We start from the raw sequence: 23,754 nt of genomic DNA on the forward strand, positions 1-23,754 counted from the left end.
AGCCCTAAAAAGACCAAAATAAAAATAATAATAATAAATAAATAAAAAATAAAAAAAAAAGAATTACTCATACAACACAACTGAGGTTAGCAGATTCTGTGAGATTATTTCTCAACTCCTTAAAAATAAACATTTTAAGAAAATGATAGGAGATAAATTAACAAGGGGGAAAGCAACCCCCTTGCCTTCCAATTCTCAGGAAACAGCCATTTCCAAGGAACTTTGTAAACCGTACACTCTTATTTCACACAAAGCGATCCTGTCTTAATTCTGAGTTCTTCTTGCAGTTTCTGCACTTGGAGGGAAGTCTGAACTCCTGCTAACACTGGCTGGCTTCTGCTCTGACAGGTGACCAAAGGCAAACACTGCTCTTCATTGCTCTGTGTGAAGGAGCAGAAGTGTCGACAAATGTGGTCAGTGGCAGGTTAGTCAATGGTTGACCTGGGCGAGGGCTTTTTTTTCCTTTTTCTTTGTCTTTTTAGGGCTGCATGTGGAGGTTCCCAGGCTAGGGGTCTAATCGGAGCTGAAGCTGACAGCCTATGCCACAGCCACAACAACATGGGATCCGAGCCACGTCTGCGACCTACACCACAGCTCATGGCAACGCCGGATCTTTAACCCACTGAGCAAGGCCAAGGATCGAACCTACGTCCTCATGAATGCTAGTTGGGTTCATTAACCGCTGAGCCATCACAGGAACTACTAGGCTTTTTTCTTTTTAAACTTACAAGCAAACTAAAGCTTTATTATATAGCTTAGTATTTTAAAAATCACTAAATCGTACATAAACAACTCGCTTTTAAAGAAAAGAGATCTTTGCCAGAAATTAGGCCAATCGCTGGGCTGTCTGGCATAAGGGAAAAGGCTTACCTGGCAATAGCCAAGTCTGGGTCTACCAGTGTGCTGACAAACCGGAAGAACAGGGGGCCCTTCCACTTCACGAAGTCCTCCTGCATGAGAGAAGGCATCATGGGGGCTTCAACATGCAGCCCCTCTGTTTCCGGGGCCATCTTCACTCACCCCACCCACCCCAAGAGCACAGGGCTGTGGGAGAAAAGGACTCAGAGCTCCTGCCCTGCAGGAAGAGGGTCAGAGGCACCCTTGTGATGTGCTCACCATAGGAGACAGTGAGGGCCCAGAACAGACACAAATCACTTAAATGCCTTCTGATCAAATAGTATTTCCCCTCACGTGGACACATCTCCCAGGCTCTCAGAGCATGTCTTTGCGGATGCCGGGGCAAGGGTAAGGGTCCTCACTGTACAAATGATGATGTTCCATCTGGGAACACGGACCCTTCAAAGAATGGGAACTAGACCTACTTGTCTATGTGAACTTTTCTCTATGTGCTGAGTATTTGTAAAAATACCATTTCACCCTGAATGACTGGGTCTCTGAACAAACACCCAAAAGGAATATTAGGAAGTAAGAATCTACTTAAAAGTCTGTTCAGAACACTGGAAGAGTGGTATCTGAAAGTGCAGTTGAGGCTCCTGTGACTCTACTACACAGCCACCTTCGGCGCTGCCCAGGTACCCCTGGGCCAGAAGCAGGCCGGTGGGGGCGAGACCACCTGCGCACCTGCAGCAGGTCAGTGAGTAAGAGCAGCGTCTGCCTGCGGATGAACGGCTCTGAGTCCTTCAGACACGCAGAGATGTTGGGGATGTACTTGTCCACCATAGCCGTGTACCGCTTGCAGAGATCACACATGGTGATGACGACGTTGTTGCGGACAGCCATGTCGCTGCACACCTCCAGCTCACGCACCAGGGCTGGGATGCTCCTCTTGGCGAGATCCTCGTGCTGTAAGCACAGCTTTCCTGCCACCAAGAGAGGGATACCCTGATTCTTTATTCTCTGCCTTCTCTCCAGCTGTAACCTGCTTTGGATATTATTTCATCAAAGTCAAAACATCAACAATCACAAAAAATCAAAGGCAGACATAACTCAAACAAAACAGTAAGAAGTTCAAAATACCACCTGCCCAACCCAGGGTGCCCTGGGATGGACACTCTGAGATGTTCCTTTACTGCAGTAAAGTCACCAGCGCTTGAGTTTTGGAGCTAATTACCTGGAAAATGACCAATAAAACCTAACCCATGATTTTACATCTCTCTCTTTTTTTTTAACGGCTGCACCTGCGGCATATGGAAGTTTTGAGCTAGGGGTCAAATTGGAGCTATAGCTGGGGCCTACTCCACAGCCACAGCAATGGCAGATCTTTAACCCACTGAGCGAGGCCAGAGATCAAACCTGCATTCTCATGGACACTATGTTGGGTTCTTAACCTGCTGAGCCACAATGGGCAACTCCACATTTTACTTTAGATTATACTTATAGTTGATAGAAGCTAAGAAATTGAAGAATGAACTTGAAATGTGAGTGAGGCAAATACACAATCATGTCATTTATCATACCTTTTTTTTCTTTTATTGCCTGGGGAATGTTTTCCTCTTATTTACAATTCTTAGATTTTTGAAAAAAAAAAATTACTACAAAAAGATTTGTAACTCATACCAAGAATAAAATATAGTCACAAGAAATTGAAGGAGTTTCCTGGTGGCTCAGCAAGTTAAGGATCAGGCATTGTCTGCTGTGGATCAGGTTGCAGCTGTGGTATGGGTTTGATCCCTGACCCTAGAATTTCTGCATGTTGTGGGCACAGCCCCCCCTCCACCCAAAAAAAAATCAAAATTCAAATTATTGCATAGATGTCAGTCTTCTCAAGATAAACAACCATATGAATTCATGGAAAGCATCAGACTATCTCTTTATAAAGTGACCTGCAAATTTATTTCTTCATTCCTAGAACTCAGTGCAGTACCTGGCATACAGATCTTCATGAATAGGCCTCAGGGTGTTACTGCAAGTATAAAAAAAGTCACAGGAACAGGTTTAAAGGTAATAAATAGAGAGTGTACTGCAGAACTGGGTGCTTCTATAGTTGCCTCCCGAGCTCAGGGGCTTTTTAAATCACTGGCTTATTTAAGACAAAACCACATGTGGAGGTGCCTGCCCCAGGTCTCCTTACTCACCCAAGGCAATGACGGCATGTGCTCTGATCACGGAGGGCATGATGGAGCTGTGGATCCCTGGGAGGGGTTGGGAGGCTGTGGCCTCACTGCCGCCTGGATCTGAGGCTGGCACTGTAGGAGGGAAGGAGGTTTACTGCTCTACTCCGGGGGCTAACCCAGCCTACAGGCAGCAGGTGCAGAGGGTAGGCAGGTGCCTTACAGTGGTCCGTGCTGGGAGAAGCAGCCAGGATGGACTGGATCAGCAGGAAGGCTCTCTTGTCCACTCTAGCTGGACAGAGCTGGGCTACGTCTCCTAAGGTGAAAATGTACTTCACCTGCAGAGGGAATTAGTTCTGCAGTAAGAATAAGGCAAGAGAAAAATGAACTCTAGCAAGATTAAGGCCATGTCAGTGAAGTACTTGTACCTTTTTTTGTCCCATATTAAATGACTGTTTCCCCCCATAAAAATACAAGGCCATTGTAAAAATTCATCCAAAATCAGGGTGATATACAGTTTTATCATCTATGTCTAGATACTCCTTCCAGTCAAAGGGGTGCTGCTCACAACTGCACCGCAATAAAGTGAATCACAGTGTTTTCAGGTAAGTGGGGACACAGAACAGCCACTAACTGCAGATACCGTCCTTGATTTTGTTTGACTTTCTTTTCTAAGTCATAGTCATAGTTCCAGGGCTTCACTTTGCTCTTCTCACATACTCACCAATCACATGAGGGTGAAGTCTGTGATTCTTTAGTATCAGCATCCTTTCATGTTGATATGTAAGATAAATGGGTTCAATGACTACATAAGCATGCTAAACCTCACACTGACCTAACCCTCTCCTAACCTAACACCACTGCCCCTGGAGAGCTGAGCAGGCTGGAAGGGCACATGATCTGTGGCAGCTCCGAAACCCACTTTCAGGTCATTGTCTTGATGAGCTCAATAGTTAGACTCCCACCAAAACTTGAGGAGAACCTGCCTCCTCAATCCACCACTACCATGTTCTCATCAAGAATATCCAGTTTAATGGGTAATACTGTCTTCTTTAATTTTGAAAACGCAAGGGTGATGCTCAACAAACAGTAAAATGTTAAAAATAAGGCTTTTTAGAGTAAGAAAGCTAATAATAATAAGGATATGTGTGTTTAAAAAGACCTGAACATAATGTATATTAGTGGATTCAAGGAGTATTTGAATTCTATTTAAATAAGAGTGAAGGAAACAACATATATAGAGCAAACTTTTCCACATATATTTTGACCAAAGAGTAGGTTTTTGGCAACATATTTAACCATTGGGAGAAAAAATCTTATCAGGGAAAACGCCCTGGTCCTAAGAAGTGTTTAGATTGGGGAGGGAATCTCAGATAAGTTAGGAGATCAAGACCCTCCAGAGAAACCTTGGTTTGGGGTTTCTCCATCACGCTCCACATGATGGCCTCTGATCTAAAACATCAGGGTTTCTGTCGATTTGAAGATGCCTTGTACAAAGCATCTTCTCCAACGAATCTAAACATGGCCACTGATCCCCAGGTGTGAGCACAAGGGGCACAGCAGGAGCTGAACACAGAAGGGAAGTTCGCTCATAATTTCAAATAGAGGAGGAAAATGGCCATTTTGGGCTAAATAATGGCTTGGCCTGAAGGGCATAAAAAGCCCTTACTGGATGGTGTCAGATGCTACAATCAGAATCACCACGTATAGCTGAATCAGTCCCTGGAATCAGAAAATGGGTCCCGCGGTTACTGGCTCAAAAGTGTCTTCCTGATACAATTTCTAAAGCAGGGTGCATGTCACACAATCACACTTCTTACAGGTTAGCAGTTTCTTCAGTTTTCAAATATCTCATTTTGTTTCAGACGTGACCTTGGTACTGTACTCTGATATTCAAGCAGCCTGGTGGGCACATTAGACAATTTTTAAAAACATCAAACAACCAGCCAAAAGAACACTTTGCTACTTTCTCACCTTGTTTTCTCTGAGCTCATGACTCACATTATTTTCCCTGGTGGATCAGGTATCTCACAGGATCAACTAGGGGAAGGATTGCCATCCTTGCCCCCCAGATAAGTATGTTGAGAAAAATGAATAAGTTCACCAATAAAAACTCCATCTAAAAGAGTAAGCCACAGGCTAAGAAAATCCTTCACTTGTCGTCAGTGCTGGAAATGCACATCACACAGCCATCTACAGCCCCAGCCGACACGAGGAGGAGAGGAGGACGCTAAGAGCATCAGCTACTCACCACCAGGTCTTCATTCATCCTCCTGGTCCCATCCTCCTTCAGAAGTACTTCGGAGAGGCAGTGCACACAGGTGGAAAGGATGTCCCCACACACCTGTGCCAGTAATTTCTGTGGCAAGTCAAAGGTCATGTCTGAGGGGTGCCATACCTCCATCAGACTGCCCAGGACATACAACTTGCTCGAAGAAACTCTATGACTTTCAAATGTGTAAAGTACAAGCTATGAGGAACCCCAGCCCTCCTTGTGTTTGCATCTTCGCTCCTTTAAGAATCTGGCAGTGAGAACTGGCTGAGTGGATTCACGAAGAACACTCATGTATGCTCTCTGTAATACACTACATACAGTCATGTCTGTCTTTCTACATTTGCCCTGTAAGAGGGAAAGGCATATATTTAAGAAGAATTAGTGATAATTGATAAGTCATCTGTAATAACAGTGCTCCTCCAATTAGAGAGGAAAACACTGCAATTCTTCTGGCATGTGTAAGTGGTGAATTAACTACTATAATAAATGGTATATTTTAAAAAGACATGGGGGAAGAAAAGGTTGTTATCCTCCTGAAATGTATTCACTAGAGACAAGTTTTCAGAGTCTTTTTTTCATTAAAATAACCTCATGGCGTCCTATCTCTGGGGACCTCAGTCACACCCTAGAGCCCAGATGTTACGTCCCCAGGGAAGCTGTCCCTAAACGCCCAAGGTGAGCCCAGCAGCTCTGGCCCAGGTGTTTTAGGAATTAGGCGAAGATGGTGCAGTTACCAAAAGGACTGTCTGAGCTATTGTCCCAGGTCCTGCCTAGAAGCTCCACCATAAGATGGTTTTTGACGTTTGCCAAACTGCTGGCAAATCGTCACCATGATTCCGAAGTCTGTCATCTGATGTCAGGCCCAAGATGTGTCAAGATTAAACAGCTACTGCACTTAAGACATTAACAGGTTGCCCACCCTGGGCTGTACAACCCAAGCCAAGGGAGCCTTGGAAATGCCTGTGCTCTAGCTTCGCAGTAAGTCCTCATGCACAGCACTCTGCTGCTAGTAAGAGGAAGGACTTTCAGAGTCTGGGAGAGAGCCATCAAGGTCGTCCAACTGCAGCACCCTCACCACCCAGGACTACTGCCATGCCTCCGGCAGCTCTGTTAATACCTCTACTGACCAGAGACTTGTGCAGAGGAAAGTCTGTCCACTCATGGCAGACCTCAGTACAACTTTTGTTCAGTTGGCCAAAACTTGTCTCCTTGTGTTTCCACCCACTGGTCCAAATCAGTCCTCTGTGATGCCAAACAATCCCAGTCCTCTGTCATGCAGAGGTCCTTCCCTCAGGTATGCATTTGCCCGGCAGCCTGCCTCCATGAGGGTTCCTTTTCCCACTCACATGCCAGGCCCCTCAGCCGCTGCCTGCTCAGCCTGTTTTTGTCACCCTCACTGCCTCTCTCCTATGAGACAGCGGTCCCATCCACATTTCTGTGAAGGGCTGTCACTGAGGCAGAGCACACGGCCTTAGACTTAACCATACAGAGAACAGGACCACCACCTCTGCTGCAGACACCATCTCCACTAACAGTCTGCACTTGTGGCCATTTCTTCAATGACAGCCACAACACACCGTTAGCTCACACCACGCTCAAGGAGCAGAACCACCCAGAGACTGAGTCTTCTCACACATGCTGCCATCGAGCTATACCTTGATGGTACCCTCTCTGGGTAATCTGTTTTCTCTATAAGATATAGGATGCTCATTTATGGAGAAGAGGAACAGAGAAGTCTGTATGGGGAAACTACCTTGTCATCTGGATTTAAATTGTCCTGAGATTCTGTGAAGTTTCAGGGCCTTTGTCCACTGTCCACCCACCCAAAGGAGGTGGTGCTGGCAGAACTAAAACCCTGTCCTTTCTCTAACAAAGCAGTAAGTTCCTCTCTCCTCTGGGTCTCAGTTTCCAAGCCTGATGAAAACTCTGCCTTCACCACAGACTCTAGCAATGACACAACTTACTGTTCTAAGAACTGTGGCCAATGGCAGGCAGACAGTGAGTCCTTAGGGCCCAGGCTCCCCCCACTGCAGGCTCTCCTCCAGCCAAGCTGGGAACCAGCACTGGGAAGGGAATGGGGGACCCAGCTGCAGGCCTGACTCTGCATTTACCAGAGATACACCTCTGGTTGCCTGTGGGATGGTACCCTTACAATCTGCCACATAAATCCCTCACTGTTTCCTACAGAATGCTTTCCCCATTATCAGCTTTTTGTCTTATTTTAACCTGTGTTCTACTGTTCAAATATGTGCCCTACTAGGTAATGTTTCTTATTTCAAACTTTTTTGTATACTTTCTTGGAGCAGAGATAAACAGAAAAAGAAATCAAAGCAAGCATCCCTTTAACCAAAAAGGGGCAAAAGGTTTACCCTAAGAAAGCATTAGACAAGGAAAGAGCCAGGCATTTTCATTACTTAAAGTAAATTTCAACCTGTTGTAAGTCCTAAGCAAAAAAGTTACAATATATTGTCTTATTTTATCTGTTACTACAAATAGAACTTATACAAGAAAAGGAAGCATAAGAAGATAGCGGGTAGCTCAGATGAAGCAGTGTTTTTATTCTGGGAAATTCAAATATATTCCAGCAATTATTTAATTTTTGCCTTCTAAAATTACCAATAACCCTAGCCCTAAAATTTTCCATTGTGATCAGTACTGTCTAGGAGTATACTTCATGATAAAAAGAGAATACATGGTAATAACTATCCTTCGAGACACTGAAATGGACAGCTTTTGGGAAGTCAAAGTGACCCTCTGTCTCACATAAAACACTGGCTTAGGGTTGTGATGATGCATCCATAGGGAACATCAGTAGGAGGCTCTGGGAACCCTGGGTACAAGGGACATGAAACAACAGGACAGGGCTTCCTGGATGATGATTTATTGGAAGGAAACTGTCTTATACTTTCATGGAGTGAGGATGGGCATGTGGGATGAGGACCTACTAAGCTATCATAAGCACTGAGACTATGATTAGAGAAGAGAGCCTTGCAGATTTGCTCAAGGAAACAGGTGCCTATCAGGCACGCTTCCAGGAAACACTGAAACCCAGAACCAAGGAGGTGGCCTCCTAAGGCAGCCACATGTCTTCAGCAGCCAAGATCATCTTGGTGAATGTCACCTGCTTATCATACACACTGCCTTAGGGAACTAGCTACTGGAATACCCACCCTCCCAGGTTCTCTGCAGAGAACACACCTCTAGCTTCAAGGCAGAGTATCACATCTATGTGCAGATGAAGGACAGACCCCCACCCCAGGAGAGCCTGAGTGTACCTGCTCCTCCACTGGCGTCTCTGCAGATGCTCTACAGAGATGCTGCAAAGTGTCCACAGCTGGCTTGATCAGCTTTGGTGACCACTGGAATCCACTTAGCTTTTGCTCGACAACATCTGAAAAGAGTCAATTCCCTTGAAGTTTACCTCTTAAAAATACTCATAAAGGGAGATGCAAAGCCTTTTCACAATTCTCCAGATACTCACTGGTCACCTTGTCCCGGGTGCTCTTCGGAAGATGCTTTGCAATATGCCCAATAACACACAGGATGTGCCCTAAAATGTCTGCATTGGGGTTTGGCTGCCTGGGGAAAGGGCAGAAGAAAGATCAGTACAGAACCAAAGTAAACACTGTTGTAAGCAAAGTACTTTTCTTCTGGATCATTAGCACTGGAGGAAGTACTGGAGCAAGGTTTAGGAGTCAAGTTGGGGAGCACTGAGTCACTTAATGTACTTTGACAACAAAAGCTGAAAAGTGATTCTTTCATGTTTGCTTTATGCCCAGAATTAAATATCTGTGTACACAAATAGCTATAAACAGCTCACACCCTCTCTCATAATGACAAGTATGCAGACCTGCTCATTTGTTCCCAGGACTTCATGATCTTGGTGTGGTCCAGGGTGGGTGCGGAGCAAACAACTTTGGAGAGCAGCATCCAGGCTGGTGCACAGTGCTCCTTGCCAGTGTGGGACAGCACGTTGTTCACAAAAGTGGAGGAGAACTTCTCTTTCTTGGACCAGACCTGAAAAGCCTTATTTAAATAGCGGCTACAAAAAAAAAAAAAAAGAGAGAGAGATGGGAAAGTAGAATTGTAACTAAATACACAACAGTTCGGATCCGCCCCTCAGTGTAGGGTGTCATCTTCTCCTCTAGGATTCCTCTGGCACATAAATCTTACAGAGGTTCCTGGCTAGTGGCCCATCTGATAGCAAACAAGTTATCTTTCTAAGTATTATTACACTGAGTAAGGTATATTTATGCCCTCCCCCCCAATAAAGTAGTTATTATTATAGGAAAGAACAAAAATAAGAGGCAAAGCCTTTTAATTTGAGACCCTTCTCATGCTCACTCCCACCAAAATTTCTATTCAAACATATGGGATAGGTTACCAATAACAGGTATATGTGGAGTTTAAAGGGTTTTATTGACAAAAACGGTGGACACTATCCTTTTTTAAATGGAAAGACTGGAGAGAAATGACACCCCAATATTTAAGTATGGTGATATTAAATGAGCTAAACTTTGCTAGGACCTGCTGATACCATTCAGAAATACATATTTCAAACTTTTCTAAAACAAAATGCTTTTGATGTAGTGAAGTGTTTGTGCTATGTCTTGCTATTTTTAAACCATTTATTTTACTTTTTCCCATAGCACTGAATGATAAGACTCATGAGATAAATGCAATATTATATATTTAAGTGAGGAGAAAAATACACTCCTCCCCCCAAATATTTTTCTTCAACTACTAGAACACACACACACAGATTAGCAAGACTTTTTCATTAAAAGAAAAAAGAAAAAGACTTCTCAAAGCATGCAGAAGACAACTATAAGGAAATAAACACATCTACACATGATAAGCATATGCATATAAATGGTTTTATTAATAAATTAGCTTTTGGTTAAAAATCTATCCATGTATGTCAAGAGTTTCACTGCAAATGACTAACAATTTACATCTGATTGCTGTCCAAAAACAAGAAATCAACAATTTTTAATAACTTACCAACAAGATTCACACAGAGTATTAAGTGATATTTACTACAGGAAGCCAGCGATATAGGAAAAAACATCTTCTGAACTTCCAGGGTTTTTTTTGTTTGTTTGTTTTTGCTTTTACCTGCCACATGCGGAGGTTCCCAGGTTAGGGGTCTAATCAGAGCTGTAGCCACCAGCCAATGCCACAGCAATGGAGGACCAGAGCCGAGACTGAGACCTACATCATAGCTCATAGCAACGCTGGATCCTTAATCCACTGAGTGAGGCCAGGGATTGAACCCTCAACCTCATGGTTCCTAGTTGGATTCGTTTCTGCTGTGCCATGACGGGAACTCCTGAACTTCCAGTTTTGAAATCTCAAATTTGGCTCCTCTCTGACCACTCACACTCTCCACATTGGCTGAGCAGCCCTGAAACCTCTCAACTGGACCGTCAATCAGCTCCACTGCTGGTCACAAGCAGAAGATGCCCCATCAGGTCAGAACGTGATTCAGCCAACACCACCTGGTTTTCCTGAAAAACACTGCTCACCTCTGTGCTAGCATCAAACCAGGGCACCCCTTCAGTGCCCATTTCAGGGACCCCTGCTGGACCAAACTGATCTCTTTCTCTCTTATACCCTAGTCTACTTGTTCGACCCCTTTCACTAAATCCTTTCCTTCTAATCACGCTAGCTGCGGATTTTGAAAGATCTGTTCTTTGTCCTCTTCTCTCATCTACAAACTAACTAGAAGCATTGCAAGCACACATTTAAAATGGGACTCCATCCCCTGACCTGACCTACCTCCGCTTTCTATACGTCCTCCAACAGCAACCCCCTCCACCAGCCCTTTTAGTCAGAATTCCTGAAGCCGCCAGGCCTCTAAGTCTTTGTGCTCCCATTTCCTGCCTGGAGACCCTCACCAGAGGGCTGCCTGGCTAATCTCAACTCTTCCCACCCCGCCCCGGGGATGACTTAGGTCCTGACACATCAATAACAAACCACCCTAAGCTAAAAAAAAAAAAAAAAAAAAAGAAGAAAAAAGGTTAAAAAAGAACCCCCAAAACCCAAACCACCCCATCCACTCCCTCCTTGCTGCCAAAATTCCTCTCCCACTGGCCTCTGTGGGCACCTGAGAGGAGGAAGAACAGGACGTCCTTAGCCCCTTAGCCCTCAAAGCCCATCCTCCTCCTTCCCAGCTCCCCCACCTCCAGACAGCTCCTCCTCAGCCCGCTGCCCTCACCTGGATCTGGCCCTCCTTGTCTTCAACTCAAGTCATTCAACAATGGCCTGTGTCCTCAGACTCTAGTCATAAGCACAGCGAATCTGTGACACCTCCAGGGGTTCCAGCAGCAAACACTGCTCGTGAGCCTGTGGCCCTGCACCGGCTGTGTCTCCATGATCCTACCCTCTTGTTACTTCCAAGGTTCAAACTCAAAAGTCATCTGTTCTGTACAGTCTCTCATCCTGAAGATTCTTGGTATTCTAGTTACTTCCTGTTTGTTAAAAAACTAATCACAAGATTTTGTTTATAAATGTTTACAGAGCTCTATTCTACTAGCCCTTACTGTCCTTGACAATCTTTTTGAAAGTTGATTTTCTTCTTTAGGGGCTCTCCTACTTTTTCTGTGCAGAGCCCTTTTAAACTCTTAAAAATTACCGACCACCTCAAAGAGCTTTTGTTCATGTGGTTTATGCCTCTCAATATTGCCATACTAGAAGTTAAAAACAAAGAATTTAAAAATATTTATCTATTAATTTGTCTAAAAATAACAAGACAATCCCATGTGAACATAAACAATGCACTGCTTTACCAAAACACCCCCATATTTTTCTCAAAACAAAATAAAGCTGGTGAGAAGAGCGACACTACTTTATACTTGTGCAAATCTCTTTGCGGCCTGGCTTAAACAGAAGACATGTGCATTCCTATATCTGCTTCTGCATTAATTTTGCTTCAATATCACCATGTGGCTTCTGGAAACTCTAGCACTGTGACAGAGTGAAAGTGATAACGGCACATGACACCTAAATATTATGATAAAGACTGCCAACTAAAAATTGCAGCTTGCCGTCTGCTTCCACAAGGGTGAAGTCACTAGCCACAGCAGCCCCTGACCTTCAACACACCCTGAAAGGAGTTCAGGGCTGAGACCAGGAATGAGGCTCTCTGTGCTCTGGGAAAACTGGCCATCGGGTATTTTCAGACTCTATGAGCCTAATTTATTTTCTCATACCTAGAAAAGCACTAAAATCATTAATGGAGACGTCTGCTCCTCAGGACTAGCAGCAAGCCTCTGCCAGAACATGTGCTTGACTGCACAAACTCACTTCACAAAATCACACCTATACTGATCTCCTCATCCACTTCTTGGAGCAGGTCTTCAGAGCTGCTAAGAGGCTGTCTCCTGGGCTATAGCCCTCAGTAAGCCCCTAGTAAAACACACATAGCTCTCCCATTGTGTATGTGTTTTGTCAACAAGACAGCCAGGAGCTCATGAATTCATCACACTCTGAGAAGTGCTGCCCTGAATTCCACCTTCTCTTTCTTAGCTTTGGCAAATATATCGTTTTCTAAACTGTGGTAAATATACATATAACATCTTTTTTAACCATTTTAAAGTACAGAGATCAGTGGCATTAAGCACAGTCACACTGCTGTGTTAGCATCCACCTCCAGAATTTTTCATCACCCCACACTGAGACTCTGTACCCCTTAGGCAGTACCTCACCATCATCCCTGGGAAGCACATTCCACTTTCTAATTCCCAGAATCTGACTATTCGAGGGACCTCTCATAAGTGGAACCGTGCAACATTTGTCCTTTTGTGTCTGGCTTATCTCACTTAGCACATTTTCAAGGTTCATCCATGCTGTAAGCACCTGTCAAAATTTTATTACTTAAGGCTGAGTATACCATTTCCCTGTGTGTGGAGACTACATCTTATTTATCTATTCACCAGTGCACAGACACCTCCTGGCTGTTGTGGATCATGCTGCTGTGAACATGTGCTGGGCAAACACTGAGCATCACCTCACAGAGAAGAGAAGGGCTGAAAGTTCTAGTGCTAACATTATGTACTCTTTTTGCACTTTTCTCTCCCTGTTCTGTTGCTCCCTTTTATTTCTGGAGCTCTCTCCTCCTACTTTGTAAAGTACATCCTTTCATATCTTGCTCTTTTTCAGAAACTCTATCCCTTTCACTCATCCTCAATATTTTCTATGTATTGGTTCCCTTTCCTTCTGATTTCAAACATGTGTGGATGTTTTCTTCTCTTAAAATGAAAACAGAGCCAATGAAGGAAACTATGATGCAACTTAACTGCAGGTAAGTTAAAGACTAACTAGGGAAAAGAAAAAAAAAAGCAAATTTAAGGAGATTATATGGGAAAATATCTACATAATCCTGAGGTAGGAAAAGATTTCTTTAAAAATGCATTAACCACGAGTTCCCATCATGGCTCAGCGGTAACGAATCTGACTAGTATCTATGAGGACTCGGGTTCTATCCCTGGCCTTGTTTAGTGGTTTAAGGATCTGGTGTTGCTGTGAGCTGTGGTATAGGTCACAGGTGTGGCTCAGATCCCACACTGCTGTGGCTGCAGCATAGGCCAGTAGCTGTAGCTCCAATTCGACCCCTAGCCTGGCAACTTCCATATTCCACATGTACAGCCCTAAAAAAGCAAAAACAAACAACCACTGACAAAGATCACTGACAAACTGAACTCATCAAAAGACACCATGAAGACAGTAAAGAGGCAAATCTTGGGGTGGGAGAGATATTTGCATTACATACAGCAACACTTATACACAGAATATATAATGAACACTTACAGATGAATAAGAAAAAGAGTGACGACTTAAAAAAAAAAATGGCAAGAGCCCTGAGCAGGTAGTTCACAATGTGATATCTAAATGTGAATCCATCTGTGAAAAGAAGCTCAATCACTTTAGTCAACATGACAATGCAAATTAAAACCACCACAGGAGTTCCCTGGTGGCCTTAGAGGTTAAGGACCTGGCATTGTCTGTTGTGGCGCTAGTTTGATCCCTGGCCCAGGAACTTCTATATACCACGGGTGTGGCCAAAAAAATTTTTTTTTTGGTCTTTTTAGGGCCACACCCGTAGCATATGGAAGTTCCTGGGCCAGTGCTCAAATTGGAGCTGTAGCTGCTAGCCTATACCATTGACACAGCAACCTGGGATCCGAGCCATGTCTGCGACCTACACCACAGACCATGGCAACACCAGATCCTTAACCCACTGAGCAAAGCCAAGGACTGAACCTGCATCCTCATGGATACTAGTTGGATTCATTACTGCTGAGCCACAGTGAGAACTCCCCAACTTTTTTCCCCCCAAAGTGCCGCATGTGTGGCATTTGGAAGTTCCCAGGCTAGAGGTCAAATCAGAGCTGCAGCCATGTCCAATGTCAAAGCAACTCAGGATCGAAGCTGCATCTACGACCTATACCACAGCTCATAGCAATGCCGGATACTTAACCCACTGGGCAATGTTAGGGATTGAACCTTCACCCTCATGGAACACACATGCCCTACTGTTGTTGCTGTTAAAGGCGCTGGGCACTGCTCCTACCTCCCTGAAGTTCACTGTCACTGCCCAAGGCCCTGCAACCAGGAAAAGCCTGCACCCACCGCCCTGTGGGTCCTTGCCAATGCCAGGGCCTGGCAACCAGGCACTGGCTACAGGCCCTGCCCATTGTCCCCACCTCTCTGGAAGCATGTGCAGGCTGTATACCTGCACACCCCCTTGTCAATGGGATAATGGCCTGCACACACTGCGGAAAGAGAGAGCAAGCATCCAAACCAAAAGCAGCCTTCACACCCCACCCACCCAAAATAGTTAAGTCCTCATAAGCTACTCAGGGACACTTCTGCATATATATATATATATATATATATATATATATATATATATCCCTCCAAGACTACAGTAAATAACTGTTTCCCTAAACTCACAGAATAAGGAAAATATAAGCAAAATGAAAAAGCACAGGAACCATAACTAGTTAAAAGAACAGGAGAGTTCCTTTGAAGGAGCAAACAATGAAACAGACCTCTGCAATTTAACAAGATACTGAGTTCAAAAAGGAGGTAATGAAAATACTGAAGGAATTAAGGACAGATATCAAGAGTAATGCAGATTAAGAAGGAACTAGAAACTATAACCAGGTGCCAAGAAAAATTTGAAAATTCATTTGCGGGGAAGAAAGCTGAGTTAAAGGCATTGAACAGCAGAATGAATAAAGCGGAGGAATGAATAACTGCCTTGGAAGACAGAATAATGGAAATCACCCAATCAGGACAGCAGACAGAAAACCAAACTGGGAAAAAAAAAAAAAGAAAAAAGAAAGCAACATAAGACATCTATGAGATAATATATGCCAATATGTGCCATAATATGTGTCAATCTACAAATAGGGATTTCAGAAGGAGAAGAATAAGGGATAAAAATATATTTGAAGAAATCATGGCTGAAAAATTTTCCAAATCTAAAGAAAACAGATATCCAGAAATAGGAAGCAAAAAAGGCCCCAAACAAGGTGAAAACAAACAGACCCTAACCAATACATATTATAATAAAAATGGCAAAAGTTAAAAGAGAGGATTCTAAAGGCAGCAAGAAAAAAACAAAGAGTTAATTATAAGGGATCCCCCCCAATAAGGCTATCAGCTGATTTCTCCATAGAAACTCTACAGGCCAGAAGAGAGTGGCAAGATAATATTCAAAGTTCTAAGAGGGAAAAATATGCAACCTAGAATACTCTACCCAGCAAGATCATCATTTAAAACAGAAGGAGAAATAAAGAATTTTTCAGACAAACAAAAGCTGAAATACAGCAATACTAAACCATTTTAAAAGAAATATTGAAAGATTTCCTCTAAACAGGAAAGAAGTAAGATAAAGAATGGAAGAAATTGCAATTTGAAAGTAATCACTTAAATAAGCCAGTCTACAGATAAAAACAAACAAAAAAAACTATTTGTGAAGGTGATAAACAAGGAACATCAAAAGGATAAACATGAAGGTGTAAAAAAGGACATCAAAATCATAAAATGTAGGGAAGGAGAATAAGAAAATCCAGAGTTTTTAAGAATGTGTTTGCGCCTCTATGACCATCAGTCTAAAGGAAGCAGATATGGGAAGGTGTTAAATACTGGAAATAAAGGGCAACCACAACTCAAAAAACAATACATTCACAAAACCAAGAACAGGACACAAGCATAAAATAAAAGGAAATCAATCCAACTAAAGGAAAAAAAAAGCGACATAGAATCAACTGGAAAACAAAGATCAAAATGGCAATAAATAGGTATTTATCAATAATAATAACCTTAAATGTCAATGGACTGAATTCAATCAAAAGACAGAGTGGCAGAATGAATTAAAAAAAAAAAAAGAAGAGCCTATGATATGCTGCCTACAAGAGATTCACCTTAGGGCAAAGGACATACCCAGATTCAAAGTGAGAAAATGGAAAAAGATATTTCATGTGAATGGAAATGAAAGGAAAGTGGGAGTCACAATACTTAAATATACTTTAAAACAAAAGCCATAAGAATAAAGGGGGGAACTATTTAATGATAAAAGGATCAATTCGAGAAGAGGATATTACATTAATCAATATATATGCCCCTAATATAAGAGCTCCCAAATACATAAAACAAATACTAACAGACGAAAAGGAGAAATTGATGGGAAGACAACACTAGTAGGGACTTTAACAGAATCCCTAGAAGGAAAATCAATAAGGCATCAGAGATCCTAAATGACATAGAACAATTAGACCTAATTGATATTTTCAGGACACTACATCCAAAAAAACCCAGAATATACATTCAAGTGCACCTGGAACATTCTCTAGGATTGACCACATACTGGGGCACAAAATTAACCTCAACAAAGAGTAAAGAAATTATTTTAACCATCTTCTCTGACCACAATGGGATGAAACAAGAAATTAACCACATGGAAAGAAATGAGAAAAATACTGACTACATGGAAATTAAACAACATGCTACTAAGAAACCAATGGGTCAATAAGAAAAATCAAAAAGCAAATTAAAAAATACCTTGAGACAAACAACAATAAAAACACAAGCATACAAAAATCTATAGGATGCCAAGAAAGCAGTTCTTAGAGGGGAAGTTCATATACAAGCCTTTCTCCCCCCCAAACAAGAAAAAATCTCAAATCAACAATCTAACCTACCACCTAAAAAGAATTAGAAAAAGAATAAACAAAAATTAAAGTCAGAAGAAGGAAATCTTGGAGAGATTAAAAGAATAGAAAAAAAAATCAATAAAACCAAGAGCTGGTTCTTTGAAAGAGTAAACAAAATTGACAAACATCTGGCCAGACTTATTGAGAGAAGAATCCAAAACAACAAAACAAAATGAAAAAGGAGGAATCTCAATGGATATTGTAGAAATACAAAAAACCATAAGACAATACTATAAACAATTATATGAAAACAAATTTGACAATCTAGAAAAAAAGCATAACTTTCTAGAGACATAAAGTCCACCAAAATTGAATCAAGAATACACAGATAATTTGAACAGGCTGATCACAAAAATGAAACTGAAGATGTAATAAGGAACACTCCCAAAAGCATTCTATGAAGTCACCATCACCTTAATACCAAAACCAGACAAAGATACTACCAAAAAAATAAAATTATAGCCCAATATCTTTGATGAATATAGATGAAAAATTCTCAACAAAATTTTAGCCAACTGAATCCAACAACACATAAAAAAAGATCATACACCATAAGTAGGAGTCACCTCAAGTTCAAGATATACAAATCAAAGCAATATACCACATTAACAAAAGAAAAGTTGAAAACCACATGACCATCTCAACAGAATAAGAAAAAGCATTTGACAAAATTCAACATCCATTCATGATTTAAAAAAAGATCTTACAAAAATGGCTACAGAAAGAACAAAGAACATATCTCAACATAATATAAAAGCCATTTATGACAAACCCACAGGCAATATAATACTCAACAGAGAAAAGCTGCAAGCCTTCCTGTTTAAATCTGGAACAAGACAAGGATGCCCACTCTCACCACTTCTATTCAACATAGTATTGGAAGTCCTAGCCACAGCAATCAGACAAAAATAGAAAAGGTATCCAAATTGGAAGAGAAGAGGTAAAATTGTTACCACATGTAGATGACATGGTACTAAATATAGAAAATCCTAAGGACTCCATACAAAAAGTTCTCAATCTGATCAATGAATTCAGCAAAGTAGCAGGATACAAGATTAACATTCAGAAATTGGTTGCATTTCTGTATACTATCAATGAAATATTAGAAAAGAGGAGTTCCTGTTCTGGCTCAGTGGGTTAAGGACCTGGCATTGACATTAAGCTGTGGTGTAGGTCGCAGAGACAGCTGGGATACGGTGTTGCCATGGCTATGGCAAAGGCCACAGCTACAGCTCCGATTCGACCCCTGGCCCAGGAATTTCCATACACTGCAGATGGGGCCATAAAAAGAAAAAAGGAAAAGAATACATGCATTTAAAAAAAAAAACCAAAAAAAACCCCTTAAATTCTGGAGTTCCTGTTATGGCACAGCAGAAACAAATCCAACTACGAACGATGAGGTTGCGGGTTTGATCCCTGGCCTGGCTCAGTGGGTTAAAGATCCAGTGTTGCCGTGAGCTGTGGTGTAGATTGCAGATGAGGTTCGGATCTGGTGTGGCTGTGGCTGGCAGCAACAGCCCCGATTAGACCCCCAGCCTGGGAACCTCCATATGCCACAAGGGTGGCCCTAAAAGAATAAAAGACAAAAAAAAAAAAAAGAAAGAAAGAAAAAGAAAAAAATCACACCCCCAAAAATTAAATACCTAGGGATAAACCTGACCAAGGAAGTGAAAGACTTAAATGCTGAGAACTATAAAACAGTAATCAAAGAAATTAAAGAGGATTCAAATAAATGTAAAGATATCACATGCTCCCAGATTGGAAGAATTAAGTTTGTTAATTCTTGGTTAAAGTGGCCACACTACCCAAAGCAATCTACAGATGGAATGAGATTGCTATCATATTACCCATGACATTTTTCACAGAACTAGAACAAACAATCCAAAAAGTTATATGGAACTATAAAACACCCAGAATTGTCAACGCAATCCTTTGGAACAAAAACTAAGCAGGATGCATAATAACTCTCCCAGACTTCAGACAATATTGCAAAGCTAAAGTCATTAAGACTGTATGGTACTGGTACAAAAATGAACATATGGATCAGTGGAATAGAATAGCCCAAGAATAAACCCAGGAACCTATGGTCAATTAATCTTCAACAAAGGAGGTAAAAATATAAAATGGGAAAAAGTCTCTTCAAGCAAGTGGTGTTGGCAAAACTGGACAGCTGCATGTAAATCAATGAAACTAGAACACACCCTCACGCAATGCACAAAAATAAACTCAAAATGGCTTAAAGACTTAAGACAAGCACCATAATCTCCTAGAAAAGAACCTAGGCAAAACATTCTCTGACATAAACAATTTAATCAACAAGACCTTAACCTCTAAAATATACAAACAGCTCATAGTCAATAAAAAAACCCAATTGGAAAAAGGACGGAAGACCTAAATAGATATTCTCCAAAGGAGACACATGGATGGCCAGTAGGCACATGAAAAAATGCTCAACATCACTAATTATTAGAGAAATGCACATTAAAACTACAATGAGGTCCCACATTACACCACTCAGAATGGCCATCATTAATAACGAAATCTTACTGAATATTACAGGGATGGACCATGTCTCTTGGGATGGACGATGGAAGGTAACATAACACAGTCATATATATACATATGCACAGGAATTTATAATAAATATATATATGACTGGGTCACTTTGCTGTATAGCAGAAATTGGCACGATACTTTAATAAAAATATTAAATTTAATAAAAATATTAAAACACAAAAAATTTAAAAAATAAAACCCCATAAAATACCAGTGTTCATCCACCAAAATGGATAAAACAACCAACACCAAAATGCTGGCCAAGATATAGAGCAACTGGAAAAAAAACTGGGAAAAATGCTGGGAGGAAGTGTAACTTGGTATTCAGCACTCTGGAAAACTGTCTAGCAGTAACTATTAAAGGTAAATAAAAGCATGTTCAACAGAACTGTTCCTAGGTATATAACCAATAAAAATATATACCAAAAGATTCACATAGGAATATTCATAACAGCATTATACCTAATAACAAAAAGCTGGAAACGACCTATTACCTACAACAGTAAACTGGATAAATAAATTGCGGCTTATTCATATATGTTATGAACACAGACACACAGGCAGCAATGGAAGTGAATGCTGCACACAATAACTTGAATGAATCTTGTACTCCTTTGAGTGGAAGGAGTCAGAAACACAAAGAATACATATTCACATAATTCCATTTACATGAAGAGTGGAGAAAACTCACATAAGGTGGTAAAATCAGTGGTTCCCCTTAAGAAGGGAAGGAGAATGACTGGAAGGAAGTGTGAAGGTCTCTCCCAGGCTGAGCAACCTTTAACAGCAAAAGGGACCTTAAGAGATTGTGTAGTCTAAACAGCTCTTCTTACAAATGAGAAAACAAAGACCTAGAGAGATGGACTGATTTGCCAGGGCCACAGACCATATACTGAATCTACTATTATCTACTGCTACCTATGATGGCACTAAATATATTAGTCTTTCCGTTGGTGATGATTCCTCCATAACTACATGTAAAGAAGGAGGGAGGTGTTTCTTGTATGATGAAGGAAAAAAAAAAAAGGAAAGGACAAGGCAGTTACGGTAGCACTAACAAAAACCATCTGTAAGATCACTGCTGTGGAAATTCAGATTGATCAGTGCAAGTGCTCACTGTGCAGTGACTGCCCAACAAATGCTATCAAATGGAAAAAAATGCTGCAGGGTGATTAAGTCAACTAATCCAATAAAATGTCAAAAAAGTCTAACTTGTCAGAAACAGAAAGATGATTTAGGATATCAATCTGAAACTGGAAGACACTTAGAGAAAAGCAAAGGAAGGCTTCACAAAACCTGTTACCACAAAAACGCTAAGAGATACGAATGAACTAGGTCAGGAAAAAAGACCAAGATTGAGTCTTCATACACTCAACAATTTGAAGAGCTGATTTTCCAAGACCAACACAGGAATTTATAATAAAAGTCCCTCCATAAGGACAATGAGTTACAGGAACGTACCCTAGCTCCTGGCTCTCTGTGCTCAGCAGTGCCAGTAGCGCCCAGGTGAGCACCTGGCTGTCGTCCTCATGATGGAATTGACTGTGATGCTGGATGTTCTGCAGCAGAAGCTGGTCCAGACACTCCAGGGCCTTGTCCTGCACAGTACGCTCAGAGTCCATCACAGCCGGGATGATCCCCCACAGCCAGGCCTTCTGTATCTGGACACACCTAGGCTGGGCCTAAGGAGTCAAAAGTTAGACAGTCATAAAGATGTCTAAGCCACCAGAAGTCTGAACACAAATCAGGGAATCTGTGATCAATGTTTTAGGATATACAAGTGTTGCACACGTGATTACAAATAAAACAGAAAGTAGAAAATAAAGATCAACACGGCAAATATATATGAAAGTCAAGTTCAAGTTATTGTAAATCAAGTCCATATTGGCATTTTAGACTTATAAAGTGATTATCTTATTTGTAATGAATTAGAACTTTTTCATAATTCAAGATCAAGAGCAAATTTATTCCAAGGAGTAATTAGAATAGATGCTGACAAGAGAAAATCTACACATGCATTACTTAATGCCTTCTGTTGTGAAATAAAGGGAAAAAAACCCATTTTTTTTGGGGGGGGGGTCATCTTTGGCTGCTCCGAGGCATGTGGAGCTCCTGGGCCAGGGATCAGATCGGAACCACAGTTGCAGCCCAAGCCACAGCTATGGCAGCGCTGGATCCCTAACCCACTGTGCTGGGCTGGGGATGGAACCTGCATCCCAGTGGCTCCTAAGACACCACTGATCCTGCTGCGCAACAGCGGGAGCTCCAAGTGAAAAACATTTTTAAAAATTCTTCCAGAACCAATTATTTGGCAGAAGTAAATTAAACATAGGATTAATGGAGCTGCTCTTTTGGCATTATTACCTATACAGGTTTTAATGGACAAAAATTAACCTAGGCCTTTGGCTTAACCAAATTTAAAAATTTTGTAAATTCATTCAAATTAAATGTGAGATTGAAGCTGAAGTTAAGAGAACACTGTTTTCCAGCAGAGGGAGTTGAAAGACTCCTTCCTCTTACACTGTTGAGTTCTACAGTGGACTTGGGAGAGTTTCTAACAGGTGCTTAATATTTAGTGACAGGTCATCATTAAGCTGGATTATTTGTAAGGTAAGATACCAGCATCAGACACACAGTGGCTGTGTCTCACCACAAGAAGCTCAGTGAGAGACTGCAACGCCTGTTTCCGGACAGATAAGGCGATGTCCCGACAGTGGTCCTGCAGGATGGACAGCTCTTCTTTCAAACCAGAGACATCACAGTGTTTCAGAACGCTCACTAAGACCTAAAAGGTACATATTCCACATGAAGGGATGACTTGGGTATCATGTAAATACAAAATGACAAACTGTAGACAAAAACACTTCCATTTGTGATTCTTATCATTTCTGAGGTCACAGATCCACCCCTCTTCCCAGGAACCTCCCACCTTTCAGAATCTAAAGAAAGTTAAGCCCTCTCTCTAGAGAAAATTTAGAATACATTTTATATAAACAAGTACTTAGAAACAATCCTCGGGGGTTTCATGAACACTATCATAATCCATCTAAGGTTCCAGGTTAAGCATCGTTACTCTGAAGAAAGAAATTAAGGATTTAAAATTGTGATTCCTAAAATGCCAGCAACCCAGTAGGAAAGCTTAAGAGCAAATGATCCTTCAGTTCCTACATAATTTATATTTAATAGGAACAAGGTGAACTAACATTGAGTGAAAAGTAATGAATATGGCTGGAGGCTACTTAAAATATTTTCCTGTACTTTCAACTTGTTAATGCTTAAAAAGAGTAAACACAAAAAAGCTAATGCTTAAAAAGAGTACACACAAAAAGTCAATGTTTAAAAAGAGTACACAAAAAGGATGTCCAGAAAACCTCACACCTGGAGTGCAGACTTCCTGACATTGGCCTTCTCATCCCCGATCCTGCTCTTCAGCATTGTCATGAGACACATCTCTGTTGAAGAAATACCAAAGAGTCACTATAGCCTGAGAAACACCACATGGCATCTCACCACACAATCCCATCTTACTAGTTCATATTAAATCCCAGGAAATCAGCATGAAACGACATAGGAGAGGAAAATTCAAATAATTATCTATTCACAATAATACAAGAGGCAGAGTAGTAATATTTTAAAAGGGCATAAATTCTGGAAAATTTTTAGGTTTTCCCCCCCTCTGGTATGCCTG

General features: G+C 41.5%; 1 protein-coding gene across 3 annotated transcripts in view; it reads right to left on the reverse strand.

The window, feature by feature from the left end:
* Positions 1-23,754, reverse strand: part of NCAPD3 (non-SMC condensin II complex subunit D3) — a 73,749-nt gene that overhangs the window by 21,349 nt on the left and 28,646 nt on the right. For all 3 annotated transcript variants that reach the window (XM_047751852.1, XM_047751851.1, XM_047751850.1), the window contains 11 exons: positions 23,445-23,518; positions 22,717-22,851; positions 21,528-21,748; positions 9,137-9,328; positions 8,768-8,865; positions 8,562-8,677; positions 5,263-5,370; positions 3,235-3,349; positions 3,036-3,146; positions 1,582-1,820; positions 871-950 (listed from right to left, as the gene is read on the reverse strand). In XM_047751852.1, coding sequence (XP_047607808.1) covers positions 871-950; positions 1,582-1,820; positions 3,036-3,146; positions 3,235-3,349; positions 5,263-5,370; positions 8,562-8,677; positions 8,768-8,865; positions 9,137-9,328; positions 21,528-21,748; positions 22,717-22,851; positions 23,445-23,518 — 1,489 coding nt within the window. The remainder of the gene's footprint in view (positions 1-870; positions 951-1,581; positions 1,821-3,035; positions 3,147-3,234; positions 3,350-5,262; positions 5,371-8,561; positions 8,678-8,767; positions 8,866-9,136; positions 9,329-21,527; positions 21,749-22,716; positions 22,852-23,444; positions 23,519-23,754) is intronic.

This window comes from Phacochoerus africanus, chromosome 11, assembly GCF_016906955.1.
Source record: "Phacochoerus africanus isolate WHEZ1 chromosome 11, ROS_Pafr_v1, whole genome shotgun sequence".
NCBI classification, from domain to species: domain Eukaryota; kingdom Metazoa; phylum Chordata; class Mammalia; order Artiodactyla; family Suidae; genus Phacochoerus; species Phacochoerus africanus.